Genomic DNA, 22,587 nt, shown 5'->3' on the forward strand with positions numbered 1-22,587 from the left:
TTCGCCGTGGTCTCTCTGAACCAGAATTGCTGTTCCGTGCCGGAATCACGCAGACATTTAAAACCGGTCCTGAGGATAGGAGCGAAAGCAAAATGAAAATGCAAGAAGCCAAGTAAATGTCACGGACAAAAAGAGAGAGATGCTAGAGAGGAAGATGAGATTTTACGCGAGACAGAGGAATGAAAGTGTGACCAGATCACAAATCACTGAGTTTGTCTGGGCCGAGCAGAAGAGCGTAAGTTGTAAATAAAAGAAGTGACTAAACGGAGTGTGTGCCAGAGGCCAGAAGCTGTCAACAGAGGTCCGAACAAAATGTCAGTCTAATAAAACAAGAGAGTCCAGGCTCTGAAGGACGAAGCGTGAGCCCAAGACTCTGCTGATGAGAAAGCTCCAAGAAGGGATGAAACAAATTAGAGTTGTCTATGGTCCTCTGGGTCTGCCCCTAATGACACCAGAGTCTCCAAGAATAAAAACAAAAAAGAGGAGGAGGAGGAATCAGCCAGTCTCGAGATGGTCCTTAGTGTTAGAAGACTGGCCACGTCGACTAGCCAGTTAATGCAAACACCGGGAGGGGAGTTGAAGCTCTTTGTCCGGGGTTGAATTAGGTGTCACTTCCTACCCCACTCTGTACTGGGGGCCAACTAGAACCTGGGAACCCGTCTTCCCTTGCCATCGGACCGTGGTCCACACTGGCCACAGAATGACCCTGATCCCAGAGATCGTGGCAGATAATTGCAGGGTACTCCATTCACAGGTTGCTTGACACCCCAAAGCGCAAGTAGATTCTAAGTGTGTGAAATACTGATCCAGACTTTGCAAATTAGGGGAGAAGGATTTCTCTTTTCTCCTTAGACAAAAACAGATCTGAATGCCCAGCTCAGATGCACAAATTATACCACCCTGAGTAATGTGCAAGGAAGAGACAGAAATCTGCCTCGAGCTCTCCTGCTTATCACAAGGATTCCTCTGTTCTGTTCTCGCCCGACGTGGAAGTGTGTTTCAGTCAAGCAAAAACAATTCCTACTATACAATTAAACACTTCGTGTGAGGCTCTGTCCTAAACACACCGATGACCAATGTGTCATTGGTCAGTATTTTTTACTGTGCTTTATTCATGCCCAATGAGACTATAATTAGAATGTGAATTTGCAGTGTCTTAAAGCTCGTGCAAGGGTGTGAAATATCAGTTTGACTTGCCATTGATTTCTACTGAGGACAGCACAATCGCAGATGAATTTTGGTTTTTCTCAAAGCATTCAGCCGACCGAAGTAAAACCTTCTCCTCCAAACACTAAATAATGATAACAGTGAACATTTAGACAGCACTGGGTGTGCACCAGGGGCTTTTGATGCATTATTTCATTTAATCCTCAGAAGAGCCCTTGAGGTAGGTACTTTGTTATTCCCATTTTGTAGATTGGAAACTGAAGCTCGCTGCTGATAAATGGAAGGGCAGAAACTCAAAGCCAGGTGTATCAGTCTCCAAAGCCCCATGTTGTAACTATGACTGCATTCAACACCCCCACACTAGTTTTTTCTTACATATAAATGCCGCAAATGCATAGCGTGGAGGGTGTGGGGAAAGAGGGAAAGAGATTTGTAATAAGCAACTTGGTTTTCCGGAATGGGCCTAATAATTTGAAGACACAAAGCAGGTGGAAATTCTTAGAGTATGACTTCCATTATTTCAAATTAAAAAAAAAAAAAAAGCATTGCCAATTAATCCTCATTTGTGTATGTTTCTACCTTCGCATACTATGTCGGCTCTTGCCTCCAGTTCTGCCCCACATCTGTTATTCAGAAACATAGTCTCCCCGGAACACCTGCGAAGTTTACATTGTCGGTAATAAGAGTTATTTACTTATGGGCGTGAGGAGAAGGAACCACCTGTTAATATTCTGTTTTTATTTCGGTGACTGGCTCACTCTTAACATTTTTTCAGTAACTGGCTCACAGATATATTTTTTAATATAATCTGGCTGCTTTGATGTCCCGCTTCTGTTATTGTGTCTCTTTTTCCAAATTCAATTGTGTAGTTTTCTCGGCAGCACCCGTTATGATTGAGCAGAATACGCCATCGGGAGCCACGTGGCTCCAGGTAACTTAGCTAAGCCTTCTTGTTCTTGACAGTCTGTGGTTTTTAAAGCTTTATGCGAGTCCATGAGGTGTTGTCAAAACGTGTAACGTTCCATTAACACAATGGGTGTGTTCCCGAATAGTGAAGATGACTAATACGTCGTGTAAGTTGAAATAAGAGATTTAAATCGGGGATGGATCCAGCGGTCAGGTTTACCCTGTTGAGTCTCTCTTCCGAGCTGACTCAACACAGCCCGACTCCTACCGGAGCCACTTAGAAGGAAAGAAAAAAAAAAAAAAACAATCAGTACAGCTCCACTCAGGTCTCTCATACCAGCAAAATTTGAAATCCATCTGGTTACGAGCCTGAAAGTGGTGGACTAGACCCAACACACCGGTTTCCATCATCCACAGCCTCAGACGACCAAACGGCTTGCCTGCCCCACTTCAGAGAACTGGGTGCTGGCTTCCCACTCTGCAGTCACTGTGGTCTCACGCCACCACAAGATCGTTTCCTTTTTTCCAATTAAGGCACCATCTGACTTCGGGCTCACAACCATACTCGCCCCCTCTCTCCCCGGGCTTCTCTGGAAATGCACCGTCCTGCAGAGGGAATCTCAACACCAGATTCCCCAGAACCACACAGTTGCTGGCTTGCGCGTGAAGTGCCCGAGAAATATCTCCCATTATGGCTTAACCTACAGACTGGCCCCTTCCCGGGGGTGCTCTGTGTGATTTCCATTCCCTGCTTCCCTGAATTACTCACATTCTGCCTGACCCACTCACTGCAAAATGGAACACCTGAATCCCAGCAACTTTTCAGATGCTCATTACCGGGAACTATTTAAAGGAATCTTAATATGAATGATTTAGCAAAATGAAAACCACCCTTCTTCCTAATGATGTTCTGTGTAATTCTGATTTTCCATTTCCTAGAAATGCTGAAAGGTAAATTGCTTCACCTGAACACAAATATTCAGTCTCTGTGCACAATATTTTTGCAAAAACTCCACGTGGCTTATAGCATAATTCATTTATTCCCTACAAAATGATTATCTGTTCTATTCCAAAACAAGCTTTCATGCCAAACTCTCTCCTGTTGTATTCTCCTGTTATATTCTGTTACCTTCTGTTTCACTCGCACATAGAAATACTATGTCTATACCAAAAGAACGTGTATTGTATTAATCACAGAAAGTAGCCAAATGAGTAATTATTATTACTGTAGTAAATCATCTAGTAGGCCCTTAATAAATACTTTTGCAGGTTTAAAAAAAAAATTAATGTTTGTTTATTTTTGAGAGAGAGAGAAACAGAGCCCAAGTAGGGGAGGGGCAGAGAGAGAAGGAAACACACAATCTGAAGCAGGCTCCAGGCTCTGAGCTCTCATCACAGAGCCCAATGCAGGGTTCGACCCCATGAACCGGGAGATGATGACCTGAGCTGAAGTCGGCCACTTAACTGAGCCACCCAGGTGCCCCTTTGCCGTTTTCTTTCTTTTCTTTTCTTTTTTTTTTTTTTAAATAGACTCTGCTAAGCCTTTAAATAAAGTTGGCATTTCAGTGGCACAGTGATTTTGTTAAAAGGAGGTTTTTGCTGTGCTCAGATCATGACATAACAGGGATGGCTGCTTCTAACTTATAAATTAGAGAAAAAGCTGTATTTTCAAATTTATACCCATTGAGGGACTCTGTTACTCATTTCATTTGCAACTAAACACAAAACAGGAAAAGAGAGGGTGACGTGGATTAGTCTGATAGGGTTGTGAGAACAAAGTACGACAGACAGGGTGACTAAACCCAAATGTGTTCCCTCCTAGTTCTGGACCCTGGAAGTCCAAGATCTAAGTGCCCTCAGGACACTAGTCCTGTTGGATTAGGCCCCACCCGTATGGCCTCAATCAACCTGAACTATCTCCTTAGAGGCCCTATCTCTATATACAGTCACATGGGTGTTAGGATGTCCACAGGTGTATTTCGGGTGGATGTAATTCATCCTATAACAGGAAAGTATCGAGAATTGATGTCAGTGTCTGAAGTCTCACATCTAAATCTTCGCGGGGCAAAGCTGGAACTTTCAGAATGAGGAATATCTGCTTCAGGTGTCTCTGCCCATCTTCCTGTCCCTCACTTCTCAAGGCCTACATTGTATAGTAAGTAAATGTGAGACATTCTGCTGTTTTTGTAGTTATAAAATCAATTTCACTTTTATTTGTTTCTTGTCAATGTTTTGTTTTGACATTTCAGGGATGTTCTTTTACATTACGGTGTTTTCATGGAATAATAAAGATCGCCAGGCTAATTCAGTTTAAGTAGACTGTAACCAATGGTGATTAATTAGATCATGAGAAAAAGAATGACCTGGGAAGCTATTTCTTGAGAATATTTATTCTCAAATAATCACCACTTATGCCTTTGTAAGAGTTTTTTAAGTAGAAAGTAGTGGAAACTTGCTTAATGGAGACACAGAACCTATTGATTCACATAATGGAGAATTCCAAGAGATGGTTTTGCTTCAGGCTTAGTGGGATCCAGGAGTTCAAACTAAGTCATTTAGATTCAGTATCTCTCTCTCTCTCTCTCTCTCTCTCTCTCTCTCTCTCATATCCATTCATAGTCTATTAGGCTCTTGCTGTGCTGCAGAATCTGCACATTTATCCATGTCTGAGAAAGAGTGCCACCTTTTTTCCTTCAAAAGAACTCTTGTGGTCTCTTCTTGGAATCTGAGTTTTCCCTTGACTAAGTACTGTAGTCTGTAAAGCATCAATACCAAATGATGGGTTGGGCAGGATCACCCCTTCAGAATCTCAGAGTGCAGGGCTAAAGTTCCTGAAAAAGTGGATCAACTTAACTGGGCTGTTAAATAATACTTAATAATATTCTTGTTAAGTGCTTATTGGACAGCAATATTAGGTCATTTCTTCCACGATGCAAAAAAATTCTTTTTTTGTTCTGACATTTGTTCTCAGGCCATGGTGAGCATCAGAATGATCTCTCAGGCTTTTATCACATACGGATGGCTGGACTCAACATACAGAGATGTTTATTTCAGGAATTTGGGTTGTGGGCTGCTATGTGCGGTTTGCAGAAGCTTTCTTTGGAATTCTGAAGCACAGTGTAGTTGAAAATTTCTTTTATACATGATACTTTGTCGTATCATCACCGATTCCCAATTAGGCCAGAAATCTGAATTTTTAAGAAATAATAATATTCATAACAATACCTATAACAGAAAGTGAGTCTTCTGGGCCAGGTGTTCTACAGAGCCCTATGTATATACCTACTTCACTTAATCCTCTCAAGAAACCTATCAGTCTGCTGTTTTTCCCATGAGGATTTAGAACAGGTCATTAACCTGTGCAAAATCACACAGCTAGCATACATGAGGCGGAGTGTGAATCCTGGTTTATCTTTTTTTTTTTTTTTTTTTTTTTTCGGTTTATCTCATTTTAAATCCTATCACATTAGAGTGTCTTTAGTCTCTTTTGCAAACCTCTTCAAAGTACATTCATGGACTAAACCAGTTCTCACGAAAGTCCTAGAAGGCAATTCTGCAAGATGTCATAACAAATGAAGAAATTAAATACAATGAAAGCAGGCAAAACAATTTGTCCGAAGTCATAAAGGAAGTTTGCAGCCTGACTTCCCATCTAAACAAGCTTCCTGTTTTATGATACAGATCCTCACCGCCCAACCCCCCCCCCCCCCAGCCCCCTCTGGTAAATAAGCACTAGGACTCTCTCATGTGAAATAAAGCATTTAGTACCCTAACCTAAGGACCCACATTTTGCATTATTTTTTGCTTTTCTTTCTGTTATTATCCAAACAAAATTTGCTATCCTGTGCCTTTTTTCTTGTTTCTAAGAGTATCTACTTTGATTACACCAAAACAGCCAAAGTTTAAGCAAATGGAAGCAATGAGTCCTGGAGGAGAGAGAAACAGCTTTTTTTGTTGGATATTTGAGATGTCAAGTGATGTGTCCTCAAATATTGTGGACACAGCTTTCGGACACAAATCATGGCTTCTCCTATCAAATGCAGAGGTAATGGAGACCGTCTACGCTATTTTCTACCGGTCCCGGCAAGTCAATCGTGATAGCCCCCTGGAGCTCTGAAAAGTTATGAGCCTAAACAAAATATAGCGCACAATGACAAAGAGAATGTATATTGGCTTTTAATTTACCTCCTGATCCAATTCAAGGGGCAAACACTCAGTTATTTTAGAAAATAATTTTCTCTTCATAAAAAGTCAAAGAATCTGTCCTGGGTTGTCAGCCTTGCCAATAACTGGGCAGATAAATCTTCCTTGGGTCAAAGTTAAGACATTTTTCTCCACGAAATCCACAACTCAAAATCATACAGTCTATGATTTCATAGTTTCCTAGAATAACTTTCAGAATGAAATAAAGTGAATAATTCTATCACTACCTTTTGATTAGTACTTTACTATTTAAAATACATTTTTTCCACATAATGTCATATTTGACACCTCAAATGTAGGAGGTACGTGTTAATATATTTATTTTATAGTCAAGGCTCAAATAGGCTAAATCACTTATCAATGTCTTAACAGATTATAAAGAGGGACACAAGGACATTTATGAAGTCTGACTGATGTCTACATTTTCAGAAATCAGAATGATAATGTGATTAATGCTATTTTGTGGTGTGAGTTTTATAAATTAGCTCCATTCAATATCTTAATGGTTTTAAGTGAAGAGCAAATTGTAAATAGTCTAAAAATAGGCAAGTAAAATGCACCTTTATAAATTTTTTGCAGTTCTCCTCAGCAACTCTAGAAACTTAAGACTCACGTAGAAATGAGATATTAAATAATAACAAAATTGGTCTAAAATGATAATAAATACCCTAATATATGGATACGGTCCCTTGAAGAAAACAATATGGCCTTTGAAACACAGACACGTCTGTTTAATTGACAATTTGGAAACCCAGTAGTAGAAGCAACATTAGCGCCCAGGATACTCTCAGACAACTTATACTCCCAACCACACTTGCTTTTCTTGTCTTACTCAACCTTTCCGTTATGTTTGTTTTTCCCCCCCACATAAACTTATTCTTAACCATCATATCCTTGTGAGGATCTGCATAACAAGAGAGGTATTCTTTTTATTTAAAAAAATTTTTTTTCAACGTTTATTTATTTTTGGGATAGAGAGAGACAGAGCATGAACGGGGGAGGGTCAGAGAGAGAGGGAGACACAGAATCGGAAACAGGCTCCAGGCTCTGAGCCATCAGCCCAGAGCCTGACGCGGGGCTCGAACTCCCGGACCGTGAAATCGTGACCTGGCTGAAGTCGGATGCTTAACCGACTGCGCCACCCAGGTGCCCCAGAGAGGTATTCTTTTTAAACACAAAGTTCTTCCATCTTAAAAATTTACCACTTCTTCCAGCAAGATTCTTTTAAAGCTATCTCCGATGAGAAAGCTCAAAAACTGACAAATTAAATATAGGAAATAATAGCCTTCTGCTACTTTTTAATTTGCACACACTGAAGTAATTCACTCCCATTCATAATTAAGTTAGATTTACTCAGTGCTATGTGAGTTTGGTATCGTGGATTTTGAAGCAACAGATTCTCAGTCTTTAGTTATTCAGCAGTTGAACTATGAGTGTTCAGTATAATCACGGTGGAGTTTGCTAACTAATTTCCAGTGAATTTCCAATGTCGCCAAAATATCTACTACCTGCTTATTCTGCAGTCCTCAAATCTTGGGCCTTTAGTTTGTTCTTCAATGTTAAAATAAAACTGAACACCAACCTCATGTTCTAAGGCAATTTGAGTGCCTCCTATCTGAAATAGTCTGATGAAAATACAGAAAAAATTACCTTCCACCGTGTATCTTCCCTGCTACCTCTGTGATACTGGGTTTAAGGATGTGAAAATTCACATCCGCATGAACCCTCAGAATGTGACCTTAACTTGGAAGTCGCATTTTTGCAAGTGTAATTAAGCTAAGATGAGGTCATATGGGATCCAGGTGGTCCCTAACTCAAATGGCATCTTTATGAGAGGGACACACAGACCCAGGAAGAAAACAGAGGCAGAGATTGGAGTGACACAGTTACAAGCCAAGGAACATTAATAACTGCCAGGAGCCACTAGAAGCTAGGAAAATGCGAGGAAGGATTTCTCCGAAGAGCCTTCAGAAGGAGTATGACCCTGTGGACATCTTGATTTCAGACTTCTGGATTCCAAACCTGTGAGGGAATAGATTTCTTGTTTTAAGCCACACGATGGGGATCATTCGTTATGGTTGGTTTAGGAAACAACCTACATACCTGTCTTTCTCTCCACACTGCTCATTCCACAATAAGCACTACATCTCTCCCTTCATTTGAGGAAGAAGCCTAGTTCTGCCTGGGGATCTGAGAGGATTTTACTGAAGGTTTAGTTATAATAGGAAAATGCAAGCAGAACAGTCTACAAGGTAAAGGTGAACCTCAGATTTCATTGTCTTGAAATTCCCAGCCAGTGTAGACACTACATTTTCCTCCCTGGCCGCTCTCAATCTCTCCGCTGCCATCAGACTACACTGCACTCCTCTTCTCCACTAAGACCCTTTCCATCTACTTTGTGCTCTGCTCTGTCTCGGATTTCCAAAATGTTTGTCTCCTTCAGCTTCCAGAGTAAGATTCAAAATCTGTTACGGTAATTTTCCAGAGAGGTTTAACTCTGTTTCTCCAGACATCTGATATCAAGGTTGTGCGGTTCATAGCTAACTACCTCATGAAGCTAATTATCGTAAAGAAGACATCACTTTCCTTTCTAGAGGAAGTTGGCCACATTGAGGACTTCCAGATCAAACTGCAATCAGATTTTTTTTTAATTTACTAAATTTGGAAATAAATATAATAATTACCATTGTAATAAATTTAACCCTGAATTCTAATTCTAATAAATGATATGAATAAAGAAAACGTGACCATGAGGTAAATGATACGGTAATAGTTGAGATAACTATACTCCTCAAGAATTGTTTTTAACCTCTGTTCTTGACTTCTACACAAGTAGCGGTGAGGGACACATGCAAAGAAGCCCCCATAGTTCACGTCCTTCCTGATCTCTCTTTTCAAATTAGAATTTTTCCTATCTAATAGAGCCTAGTAGAGTTAGAATCTCTTTTTTTCAAACTCTTAAGACTTGCACTGAAGCACTTTTGTAACTTATTTAGGGCTCACGTGTGGCTCCATCAACACAGCTGTAGATGTGTTCTCTTCTTTAAATAAGATATATTTCAAATATAAAGGGAAAAAAGATGAACATTTATAACAAACAGCTACCCAGTAGTCATGTACACTTCACCTGGATTTTGGAGAATTTGACGTTTTACCATAACGACTACAGGTTTTGTTTTTTACGAAACACAATGTTAACTAATACAGTTGAGACCCTATTTATGCCAGCGTCCCTAGCTTTTCCAGGGTGAACCTTTATCTTGGAATATATATGTCTCTTTCCATTTCTGGTTTTATATATTTGCTACATATGTATTATGCACAAACAGCAGACAATATTGTGTGTGTTGCTTCCATGAATGGCCTTATATCTCTCTCATTCTGAGCTTGTTCTTTCCTCTCAATTTTGTGAATTTCAGCTTTGAGTCATTGACCCTTTACAACAGTAAGGACATTAGTGACTCTCCAGCCACCACTTCTTTTATGAATCTTAGTTCTTAAAATAATGCAATTCCAGAAAATAAGAAAAAGATTACATATTCAATTTCTTGCCCCATATACAAAATTGCTGTAATTTCCTTGGGTACTTCTGGTCTTTTTGTATAATACTTATCTTTGTTTTTCCATTTCTACATGATCTTTTGATGTTATGCTTAATGCCCCCAAAACTCTTCATTTAATGTATATATATAATAATCAACTCTTTCTCTATTCTAAGATATTTATTATAGTTATGTTTTATTTCCTCCTTTAAAAATAAGCCCACAGTAAACAAAACAAAAATAACCTCCAAAGTTGTTAACTTTTAATATGTTTTGAATTATTTCTTCACATTACATTATAAAACTTTTTGTAAATTATCTGCTCTATGACATATTTTTCTTTTGAAAAATTTTTCTTAGGATCATAGAAATATGAGTGAGCTATTAGTGTAATAAATATTTTATATATTGGTTTTATTTTATATACAGACTTTTAAGAATATATAGAAATTATCAGTACTATACCCTTCCCTTGAGAACTGGGAAATAAGAATAGTCAGATTGCCTGTAGGAAGTTAAACGAAAATGAATCAGAGCAGAGATATGCCAAATCACCTAACCTGATGGAATGTATTAACATATGTAAAGAAAAATGTATTAACCAAACAGTGTTGGCCAGTCCCAGAGGCAAAATCTCATTGCTGTGTCTCATTGTAAATTAATAAATTAATTAAAGTAATAATTCACTGATTGCAATTTGACTTCCTGTGCAGATTGCCCACGGGGAGAAAATGGCCTTGTCAAGTAGATACAAATATTCCAGTTTTTGAGGCAATTACATTTCTTGCTGTAAATTGAATTGACATTTAGTCCCAAGATTCTGTTTAACGTTAGTCTGCCACTAAGAAATAAATCCTCTGAACCTACAAAACTGGGTTTTAGGATACATAAAGGCTTCTGATCATCCCTCCCACCTTGGGGGGCTCTCAGTAAATAGCCACATCCTTTCTTCCCATAATGGGACTCGTTTATCTCAGGTAAACCAGCATCTTCCCTTACTGCTTCTACACGTAGGAATTATAGTCCCTCCAGACACCTGTGAAATATTGAATTCTATGTCTTCTATTGTTTGATATTTTCAGCATTTACTAACTCCATCCACTCAGGAATGTACTTTGCACATCAGGAAGAGCTCACGGTGACTCATTCACTCACTCATACCATAACTCTTCATCAAGTGCCTCCTAAGTGAAATCCTGTGCTCTGCCAGGTGCTGAAATGTTAGCGGTAAGGATCTCAGTTTAATGGAGAAAACAAACTGGTTTAGAGTGCTTTGGTGGGTCATTAGTGCTGCTGAAGCTTCAAGACGGAAACCTATCCAAACCCTGGGACTGGAGGCGGCGCAGGGAGAACTGGATGGTGTGTGTGTGGGAGAAAGGGTGTGGGGGGTTGAGGGAGCATTTCCAACAGGGATCAAAGCTCCAGAAACAAAGGAGAGCAAGGCTTATTTGGGAAATGTGACCAGTTATGTAACAGAAGTAAAAAGCAAGAAGTGCATGGATGGAGTGGTTCTCAGCGAAGCTGGAAAGGAAAGCAGAGATGAGCCATGACCTTATTTGTTCCAGGACCACTTAGCAAAAGTATCCCTACCGAAATCCTCTGTCATTCTAGTCCATGGATTGTGTTTTCAACTACACCAGGGGTTGGCAAGCTTTTTCTGCAGAGGGCGAGATAGTAGATATTTTTGGCTTGCTGAAAAACTTGGTCTTAGGGTAGTTAAACGCTTTCATAAGGTCATAGAAGCCATGTGAGAGGCAGAACTAAAATCCAGATTATCTGATTCTTGGGTTTTTCACTTCAGCTATACTCTACAGTGACAGATATAAAAAAGAAAGAAAACACATCTAAATATAGAGTATAATTAATATTACATAACTATATCAAGATTTTTTAAATATCTATTATGAGCTGGACTTACTGTCTTTGCTCAAAACTCACCTTCAGTAAGGAAATAGCTCCCCTACTCTTTCTTACTTGACAAATGCATTAACACTGTCTACATGCCAACAAAGCTGGCCACACCACCGACCAAATCTGTCACCACCTCGGTCTTCGACTTCCAGGCTCCAGAACTGTGAAAAATACCACGTTGATTGTTTAAGCCACCCAGTCTATGGTGTTGTGTTATAGAGCCTGAACAGGCTAAGACGATACTAATGTTTGAGAAATACTACCCCAGGATACACAAGGCTTCTTAATGACATTTTGGGAGGGGTAAGTGGTAAAGAATACACAGCCATAACACTTTCATACACCTATTTGGGTAAGAAGAACATCAAGCTCATGTAATCAACTGTTTAAATATGATGTGTTTTGTCACAGCATCATGATAAATATATTATGTGTGGGTATATTTGACTTCTGGAAAGACAAAACCTTTGGGGGTGGTACTTGTTAATACTACATGACTCTAATATTTTAAAACATTAAACAATCCACTCCTGGATTATTATTGCCCATTTTCTTAAGCAATTATAATGAATGACTGGGTCACATGGGTATTTTACTTGGTAATTGAAAGTGTGAATACTGTAACAACAAATTATTTTGCCTTTAAGAATGTTTTAAACTCATGTTTATTAAGCGAGGAATGGCTTATGCACTTGGGCCTGATTATATTAATTCGGTATTTAGCACTGAATTCTATTTTGGAAGAATCAAGAAAATAATTATAATTATAATACCACATATTAACATGTTAGCTTTTTATGTTTCTGAGTGGCTCAGTCAGTTTTGTTATAGAATGTTATAGAAAATTGTTGGTATTCTTTACTTGTTACTGGATTATGGTTTCAATAAAATTTAGAAAAAAAAATGTTGCTGAGTATTTCTTCAATTAATTGAGCTTTGTAAACCCATTCCCTAACACTCCATTTTCATATGACAGGGATATATTTGGTGATAGCCACATCTTGCTTTTTTCACTATAGTGTTTCTCAAACTTACATTAAAAAGATACATTTAAATAGAACTGTACTTATTCGTTGGCTTTTATAATTATTAGAGAATATTGTTATTTTTATTTAGCCATGAACTAAATTTTAGAAGTATTTTCTGTCTCTGCCTTTCATTCTATTCTTCAGCCAAAAATGAAAACTTACTAGAATAATACAGGTTCTTTAAAGAAATTTTGATTCTCTGGGGGCACCTGGGTGGCTTAGAAAGTTAAGCGTCCAACTTCGGCTCAGGTCATGATCTCGCCGTCCGTGAGTTCGGGCCTTATGTTGGGCTCTGTGCTGACAACTCAGAGCCTGGAGCCTGTTTCGGATTCTGTGTCTCCCTCTCTCTCTGCCCCTCCCCTGCTCACGCTCCATCTCTCTGTCTCTGAAAAATGAATAAACCTTAAAAAAAAAGAATAAAAATAAAAAAAGAAATAAAAAAAGAAATTTTTATTCTCCAAGTGACTTGTTTTTATAATATTTACATACTTTTATTTATCTGTCCCTAAGTTCATTTTATATATATATATATATAAATATATATAACATATATATACACATATATATATATGTATATATATATATATGTTGCTTTCTTTAAAAATAGGAGGCATGGGGCACCTCAGTGGCTCAGTCTGTTAAGCGTCTGACTTTTGATTTTGGTTCGGGTCATGATCTCACCGCTGAGACAGAGCCTTGTGTCTTTGGATTCTGCCCTGGGTGTTCTCTCGCTCTCTTTCTCTCTCTCTCTCTCTCTCTCTCTCTCTCCCAAAACACAAAACAAAACAAAAAACCAAGAGTCATTTAATAGTCATTTAAACGTGCACATGATCAAAATTTTATAAAGGTTTATCGTATATAGCAATTTGATTAAATTTTGCAGAACAAAATTATTTTTATAGTTAAACACAGTATATTTCTTCACAAAGTTTATTGCCTTAGTAATTTCTCAAAATATCCAAAATAATAAATATTGTCACTATAGCTATCTTGATTCTCTTGTAAAAGATAGGATGTTTGGTCATCTATTTTTATGTTTACAATTTATAAAATATCTTCCACTTCCTACATCATTGAAAGTCACTGGATTATGTGTTCCGGTTTGTGTGTTAATGTGGCAAGAAAATAACCAATTTGTTATTATTTTTACTAAGTAGTATGAAAAATCTTTAGCATATTACTAAACTTTAGATGTTGAATTTTAAAGTCTTTGGGGCATAATATTTGAAGTGTTCTCATATATGTAACTTATATAAATTGTATATGTCACTCATAGAAGTGTGGAGACCGAAGAAATTCGACTTCAGTTTTGACTAATGCAGTATTTGCAATTAAACTCTTTACCAACAGGTGGTGCTAGAAAGTTTAGTATTTGTTTCAGTAGCCGTACTTCTTGGGGGAAAAATGTGGCAATTTTGTAAGCACTATAAAACAATAGTCATATATAATTAACCCCTGCTTGCTTTTGTTCCAGCTCCACCTAAGACCGTACGATTGGTTGGTGGTAGCGGTCCTCATGAGGGCAGAGTGGAGATTTTCCACAGTGGCCACTGGGGCACGGTCTGTGATGACCACTGGGAGCTACGAGGTGGACAGGTCGTCTGTAGAAGTTTGGGTTACCAAGGTGTTCAAGCTGTGCATAAGGGAGCTTACTTTGGACAAGGTAATTAAAAAATATATTTTATATATGTATATATATGTATATATAGTTGTTTTTTTTTTTTAATTTTTTTTTTCAACGTTTATTTATTTTTGGGACAGAGAGAGACAGAGCATGAACGGGGGAGGGGCAGAGAGAGGGAGACACAGAATTGGAAACAGGCTCCAGGCTCCGAGCCATCAGCCCAGAGCCCGACGCGGGGCTCGAACTCACGGACCGCGAGATCGTGACCTGGCTGAAGTCGGACGCTTAACCGACTGCGCCACCCAGGCGCCCCTATAGTTTTTTTTTAATGAAATGTTGGCCCCTCTCTAGTACACAGAATATAGTAGCAGCAGGAACATATAAAATAGGAAGAGATATCCTATGTAGGAGTTTTTTTTTTTTTTCAAAAGCCCTTCCTAGAAAGTAGAAATGAAAAGAAATAGATCTTAAAAATAAATGGCATACGCTCTCAGGCGATCTTTAGTGTTTAAACGGTGTTTAGACTCGTTTGGTTCAGTAGACAACACCAGAGGAAAATAGTGATTGGTGCAGTAGAAGAGGAGAACTAGGGACAGGTGAACCACAGGCCGTCCTGGGAAGCTCAGTTTATGGATCCGGGTCTTGGGGGCATAGGAGCATTTCCCTGTGCTCGCTCACATTCTCTCCTCTGCGGAACGGGAGAGCCGGGCACCGGCTTGTGCATTTTCCTCGCAGTCGTGTTCCACAGCAGTGAGATCTATCCTTGGTCCCTGATGGAGCACCTGTATTCTAAAAGGACAGTGAGGAGCCATGAAAGAGAAAGAAGCAATTACGTAGGCTCTCCCTACCTGCTCCTTATGATTTCTCTAAATCCTTTAAGAAACGTGATGAGAAATAAGGGAAGACGTAGGTTACTTTCCCCTCTATTTGAGGTTCGTAAAACACTGAGTAGTTCTGTTGCTGCATGCATATTTGTGTATTTTTACCCAGCTGACTCCATAACCTGCTCTATGAATGTATTAAAGAGCTAGGAAGAGAGGCACCTGGGTGGCTCCGTTGGCCTAGCGTCCAACTTCGGCTCAGGTCATGATCTCGCAGTTCTTGAGTTTGAGCCCCATGTCAGGCTCTGTGCTGACAGCTCAGAGCTTGGAGCCTGCTTCAGATTCTTTGTCCCTCCCCTCACCACCCCCCCCCTCAAAAATCAATAAATGTTAAAAAAGAATTTTTTTTTAAGAGCTAGGAAGAAAATTTGCAGGGGCCGGAAGTATTTGAATGTATACATTGTGACATTTTTACTGTCTCATTTATTTTTCCTAAATGGGTACCTTACAACAGGTTTTATGTATAATTAAACATATGAGCGTTTCAATTCTAAATGATAAAGAGATTAGAAGAAAGTAACCGTATAAATTGGACTTTTAAAGTCACTATTTTTTTCCTTATTTACTCTACAAATCTGACAAATACATAATTAGTTTCTCTGAAATTGATGTTGACAAAAAAAAATTAGCCTTCTTGATTTTATTAAGTGTTATTTTAGATATGGGCAAGAAGAATTTTCATGCAAAGTTATAAACATAAGATTATCTGGTAATGCTGCTATTTTGTCTATAGCAATAAAATAAGGGAGTGTGCCAAGATAAATAAACTTTAAAAGAAGAGATAAATTGGGGCGCCTGGGTGGCTGAGAGCCTGCCTGGGATTCTCTGTCTCCCTGTCTCTTTCTGTCTCTCTGTCTCTCAAAAATAAATAAGCATTTAAAAAAGAGAGAGAAATTTAAGCAGAGATCCAGGTTCCAAAGTCTTCAGAGGTCAGAAAAATCATTTAGTCTCATATGAAGAGGTGAGATAAGACAAAAGAGTGTGGTGATGGCGAGAATTTCTGTGCCTAGGCTCAGCCCCTGGCCCCAGTTTTTAATTTGTGTCTTACAGCTTTGAACAAAAGAAACAAAGGAAATAGAAAAGATCCATAATTGGGGCGCCGGGGTGGCGCAGTCGGTTAAGCGTCCGACTTCAGCCAGGTCACGATCTCACCGTCCGTGAGTTCGAGCCCGGCGTCAGGCTCTGGGCTGATGGCTCAGAGCCTGGAGCCTGTTTCCGATTCTGTGTCTCCCTCTCTCTCTGCCCCTCCCCCGTTCATGCTCTGTCTCTCTCTGTCCCAAAAATAAATAAAAAACGTTGAAAAAAAATTAAAAAAAAAATAAAATAAAAATAAAAAAAAGATCCATAATTTTCTGCAACCATACATCTTTGGAATTTCCATACGTTCCATCTCTACTATATTTTCAGAACTTTCTCCCCAGGTTGAAAAGTATGGGACTAAAATCATTCTTGCACCTCTAAAATGTACCTCCTAAAGCAAAACGTTTTAAATATCAATAAGCCAGATAATTGTTTTTTCCAGAGAAGAAAACAAAATTTAAAAACCCCCAACTCTTGGTCACTGGAGAATCAAATGAATCATTCAGTCGTTTAGCAAGACTGAGCTACCAACCTTAGTTTCAACAACGTATGAGGAGAGAATAAATTTCTGTGGAAACTAAGACCAATAGCATGAAAGCCCATTTGTTTCAAATATTTAATCATAAAAAATATTTCAGATGACTGTTAGCATCTATGAAGTGAACAACCACAGTGCTTAATGGATGAAATACAATTTTCATCGATGGTGACTTCCTCACCTGGTAGATGGATAAAATTATTCAGTTGTAAGAATAACAACATGTAGATTATTTGAATTATTAGGATGTGCCTTTGTTGACAAAGTGAAATACAGTTTGCCATTTTTCAGATAATTTAAACATGGGCCAGCTGAATAACTGAATCCAAAAAGAGAAAACTATCCTAAAACGGGGGAAAACTCACCTTTCCTCAAGATGAGTGATTTTATAGCTTACATTACACAGAGAGACATTTAACTTTGTGTCTTTAAGAAAGAAGCCTCACGCACCCAGGTGACTCAGTCTGTTTAGAGTCTGACATGGGCTCAGGTCATAATCTCAAGGTTCGTGAGTTCAAGCCCACCTCAGGCTCGCAGCTCTCAGCGGAGAACCCGCTTCAGATCCTTTATCCCCCTCTCTCTGCCCCTCCCCTACTTGTGCTCTCTCAAAAATAATGAAACATGAAGGGAAGGGAAGGGAAGGGAAGGGAAGGGAAGGGAAGGGAGGGGAGGGGAGGGGAGGGGAGGGGAGGGGAGGGGAGGGGGGGAGGGGAGGGGAGGGAAGGGAAGGGAAGGGAAGGGAAGGGAAGGGAAGGGAAGGGAAGGGAAAAGAAGGGAAAAGCCACACACCCCGTGGGATGCCTGGGTGGCTCAGTCAGTTGAGTGTCCAACTCTTGATTTCGGCTCAGGTCATGATCCCGGGGTCAGACTTTGCACTGAGCATGGAGGCTGTTTAAGATTCTCTGTGTCCCTCTCTCTCCCTCTGCCCTTCTCCCCTGCTTATATGCACTCTCTCTCTCTCAAATAAAAATTACAAAATCTATGATTAAAAAAAGGAAACAAACCCTATAGGTGCAGTTTATTAATCTCTTATACCTTGAAGTAAACCTTTCATCTATTATAAAGGGTAAACCAAATTCAGAGCAACAGCAGTAGCATATGTACTGTAATTTGCAGAAAACGAGTAACGTTTGGCAGAATACGATCTGTGGAAGGAAAGCAAACAAGATGTTGTTCCCCAGCTTCATTTCCTCACTGAATTTGCCCTACACTTAAAAGCTTTTTTCTCTTGTTGTGGAAGTTTGTATTTAAATTTTAGTTTGTTGACACATAGTGTAATATTGATTTCAGGGGTAGAATTTAGTTGACTCGTCACTTACATGTAACACCCAGTACTCATCACAGTAAGTGCCCTCCTTAATGCCCATCACCCATTTAGCCCATCCCTTCGATGCAACACTTGCCAGCGACCCTCAGTTTGTTCTCTGTATTTAAGAGTCTCTAATGGTTTGCCTCCCTCTTTTTATTTTATTTTTCCTTCCCTTCCCCTATGTTCATCATCGTGTTTCTTAAGTTCGACATGAGTGAAATCATGTGATACTTGTCTTTCTCTGAATTATTTTGCTTAGCACAGTACATTCTAGTTCCATCCACATTGTTGCACATAGCAAGATTTCATTCTTTTGATGGCTGAGTAATATTCCATTATATATATATATATGTATATGTATATGTATATGTATATGTATATACATATATATACACACAAACCATACACACACACACACATATATATATACACATATCTAAATACATATACACAAACCACATCTTCTTTATCCATTTGTCAGTTGATGGACATTTGGACTCTTTCCATAATATGGCTGTTGTTGTTAATGCTGCTATAAATATCACGGTGTACAAAGCTGTTTTCCATTGAGTTCCAAACATAGGTGGTAAACACAAAGTTAGAGATGTCTCAAGTTTGCATTAACATTAAGGCCTACTCTCACAAGTAAAGTATTCTTGTCCCCATAGCCCTTCTTCCTGCTTGTATCTCCAGGGATTAAGAAAAGACAGAAATAAGTATTCTGAAATCCTGGCAAGAATATGTTTTCCATTTAAATAAGTAATAAAACAATAGAATTTAGTCTAATGTGAAATGCATCATTGGGCTGTATGGAGACAGTTCTCTCATATTTTGTTTGGATAACTGACTACTTCTCGAAGATGAGGGTCCATTTTTAGTGAGACTGTGTTTTCACGGTAGTTGGTGATTCTATACATGATACTAGAGTGTTGTTATAATGAAACAACCAGGCATGTCTGAATTTTGTTTTTCTTTAACATTCTTAATTGCCTACTGAAGTGAATTGGAAAGACTAAGAATTTTATAACTGAGGAGATATGAGATGAAACCTTAACTCTGCTACTTCTGTCTCAGATTGCATTTTTCCCCCAATAAAATGAGAATCAGAGCACCAACCCCATCAGATTTATTCTGAATCTTAAATGGGTTGGCATACAGAAAGTACTCAACACAAAGCCTGGCTCATAGCATCGCTCAATATGGTGGCAGAGATCACTGTAAGCAACGGCTCCAACTGTATCATTCCAAAGGTATTTGCCATCCTCTTTGAAAGGATCAGTACCATATTGTCGATGACATCAGGGATATTCCAGGGCTCAAAGTTGAATGTGACTTTGTACTCCACAGAAGTGTGACTGCAGGAGTGTCTTCTGTGGGGAAGCCAACCCTGTCCTCACTCTTCTCAAGACAGACCCTGCTCTTTTCACCTCTCTGTGGATACTTCAATACCAAACAATTGGACAATGATTATGAAAATTTTAAAATAATAAAGCAAGCTGATCTGGGAGACATAATAGAACTGAAGTTATTTGTTCTGAAGAAAAAGACCCTGAGCAATAAATTTCATGATCTGCTTCATTGTACGTTGTATTTTAAGAACCGGGCTTACATTGTAAGCTGATTTGGGATTAGACACGGCAAACAACCTCTTTATGTGAAGCTGTTTCAACTCCTCCACCTTAAATTTACAGTTTCACTCAGGAGGAAAAGAAAAGGCAATTCCAAATGCAGGATAGAGACTGGAAAGGAAACTTAGAAATATGAGTGGAGGTGGGCGTAGGGGAGAGAAAGAGAGAGATGCATTCAGGTTTTAATTACTTGTTCCCTGGGGAAGTAAGAAAAATCAGATCAACACTATATTGTACATTACTCCCAGAACTGAAACAAGAAGAAAAAAGTTTAAATTTATACCCTTTGTATTTTCCCCCTTAAAGAAAAAAACACAATTCTGGACATAGTTATTCCCCTCCTCCCCCTTCTGGTTTTAAAACAGCAAACCTGACTTACCCAAGATAATCCTTGTTAGCTTTAAAAACAATTACTTTTGCAGCTGCAGGCAAAATGTTTTATAGGAATAAAGCTTAAAGCTCACTCCTTTAAATAGGTTCTTTAATTTGGATGCACCTTTTGCATACAGTGGAATGTTCTTTTTTTTTTTTTTTTTAGTACACCAAAAGGTTAAACTTAAGGAAGCACTGAGTGGCTCCTGCTCACTGCATGGGGCAGTGCAGAGCCAGGGAGGCACTTCTCTGCCTGGACAGGATTTCCAGTCTCTTGTTCCAGTGGCCTCCCAGCAGCGAACTTGGACAAGCTTTACCGACCATGGTGGTGCTCCAGGAGTTTGTCCCATCAGTTCTTGCTGATGCAGAAAGGTGGAGCTGGATTGGGGTAGCCAACTCGTCTTCTAAGTTTACAGGAGTTTGCGCTGCTGCTCCAAACGTGAAAGCAGAAACTAAAGAAAATTCTAAACATAAATATCATCTTTTTTTTTAGTACCCCTTTCACATTTCATAATCAATTTTCCAAGTGGAAGTTTTTAAATTACAAGAATAAATGGAAGGAGATAAAAAATATCACTGTACCTCTGAACTGAGCCTTCAGTGAATGCGACTAAAATCTCAAATATAAAATATATCAGTGACTCAGAACTCAAATTCTTACAGACTGACCCCTGCCCACTGGAAGTTTTAAAATGTAAATGTTTAGGTACACTGGGTGGCTCAGTCGGTTGAGTGTCTGACTTGGGCTCAAGTCGTGATCTCAGGGTTTGTGGGTTCAAGCCCCGCATCAGGCTCTGTGCTGACAACTCGGAGCCTGGAGCCTGCTTCCGATTCTGTGTCTCCCTCACTCTCTGCCCCTCCCCCACTCACACTCTGTCTCTCTCTCCTTCACAAATAAATAAACATTAAAAAGATTTTTTTTAATGTAGATGTTTAGGGCCACTGGGTGGTTCAACCAGTTGAACATCCAACTCTTGATTTGGGCTCAGGTCATGATCCTAGGGTCGCAGAATCAAGCCCTGCGAGCCCCCGCACTGAGCATGCAGCCTGCTTAAGATTCTCTCTTTCTCTCTCTCCCTCTGCCCTGCTCCCCTACTCATGCTCTCTCTCTCTCTAATAAAAAAATTAAAAAAAAATAAATAGAAATAAAAATAAAAAATAAATAAAATAAAAGGTAGATGTTTGGCTGCTGGGTATTATGGAACCTGATTTGGGGCCCATTGAGTTCTTAACACATCTGTTTTGTTACTTATGGTAACAAAGACAATACGAAGTATGGGGTAATATTGTTAATCAAGTACACACTATATGATATCACTCAGTGCTCACATTGCCTGTGAGAATAGATGTTATAGCCCCAGTCTGCATAGAGAAAGTCAGTCAATTTACCAGAGCTGTCACAAAACCTGCCCAAATTTGTGCAATGGTTATGGTGGTTGTGGGGGGGGGGGGGGGGAGACAAGATTTGCGCCTTAACCTATTTCTTTCCGCTACACAGAATGTCCTTCTAAGTTCGTTATCTTGAAGAATGTCCAAAGAGCTTCTTTAAAATCTTAGAACAACAGAATTTTAAAGGTAAATGAAATCCCAGAGCTACATCAGCCCCACCTCCTTATTCTGCATCTATGCTAAAACAGGGAAAATGCGTGTCTTCTTCAGAACCACTAAACTAGAATTGACAACTATAGCCTAAGTTTACCCATTCTCAATTCTGATTCCCATTCCGTTTCCACCTTTGATTTTTAACCTCACCAAAAAACAAAACAAAAGGCTTTTTTCTTGAAGAAGTTGTTGACTTCTCAACCAGAAGTCTTTTTTTTAAATTTTTATTGTTTATTTATTTTTGAAAGAGAGAGAGATACACAGAATGTGAGTGGGGGAGGGGCAGAGAGAGAGGGAGACACAGAATCTGAAGCAGGTTCCGGGCTCTGAGCTGTCAGCACAGAGACCGATGTGGGGCTTGAACTCACAGACCCGGAGACCATGACCTGAGCTGAAGTCGGACGCTTAACCGACTAAGCCATCCAGGCGCCCCACAACTAGAAGTCTTTAAAGTAATCCAGATTGAAATCACCCAGCCATGACTAGATTTAATTAAAATTCATTCAGACTTTTAACCAACAGCAGTTTTTGCTTCTCCACACACCTATTCGGCAGCTGCTCTGCAATCTCGTCACTATACTACCTCTCATGAAATATGATCACCTTTTTGGTGTTTGTTGTTTCCCAGAAAAGTGGTGAGGGACTGGACAGCAGATTAAATCTGAATCTTTGAAACAGATATCCCTACCTGTAATTTTTTAAAAAGAGATTATGAGGGGATGGCATCATCGGTTGAGCATATTCCCAGGCATCACAAACCAAACTCATAAAATTTCAGAAGCCGTGGACAACACAG

The 22,587-nt window shown here is 39.2% G+C and overlaps 1 protein-coding gene across 1 annotated transcript in view; it reads left to right on the plus strand.

Annotated features, from left to right (window-relative positions):
- The window catches only part of MSR1 (macrophage scavenger receptor 1), an 82,482-nt gene that overhangs the window by 54,319 nt on the left and 5,576 nt on the right, over positions 1-22,587 (plus strand). Inside the window, exon 9 of the mRNA XM_043560243.1 lies at positions 14,232-14,420. Within this exon, the coding sequence (XP_043416178.1) occupies positions 14,232-14,420 (189 nt within the window). The remainder of the gene's footprint in view (positions 1-14,231; positions 14,421-22,587) is intronic.

Source organism: Prionailurus bengalensis, chromosome B1 (assembly GCF_016509475.1).
Source record: "Prionailurus bengalensis isolate Pbe53 chromosome B1, Fcat_Pben_1.1_paternal_pri, whole genome shotgun sequence".
NCBI classification, from domain to species: domain Eukaryota; kingdom Metazoa; phylum Chordata; class Mammalia; order Carnivora; family Felidae; genus Prionailurus; species Prionailurus bengalensis.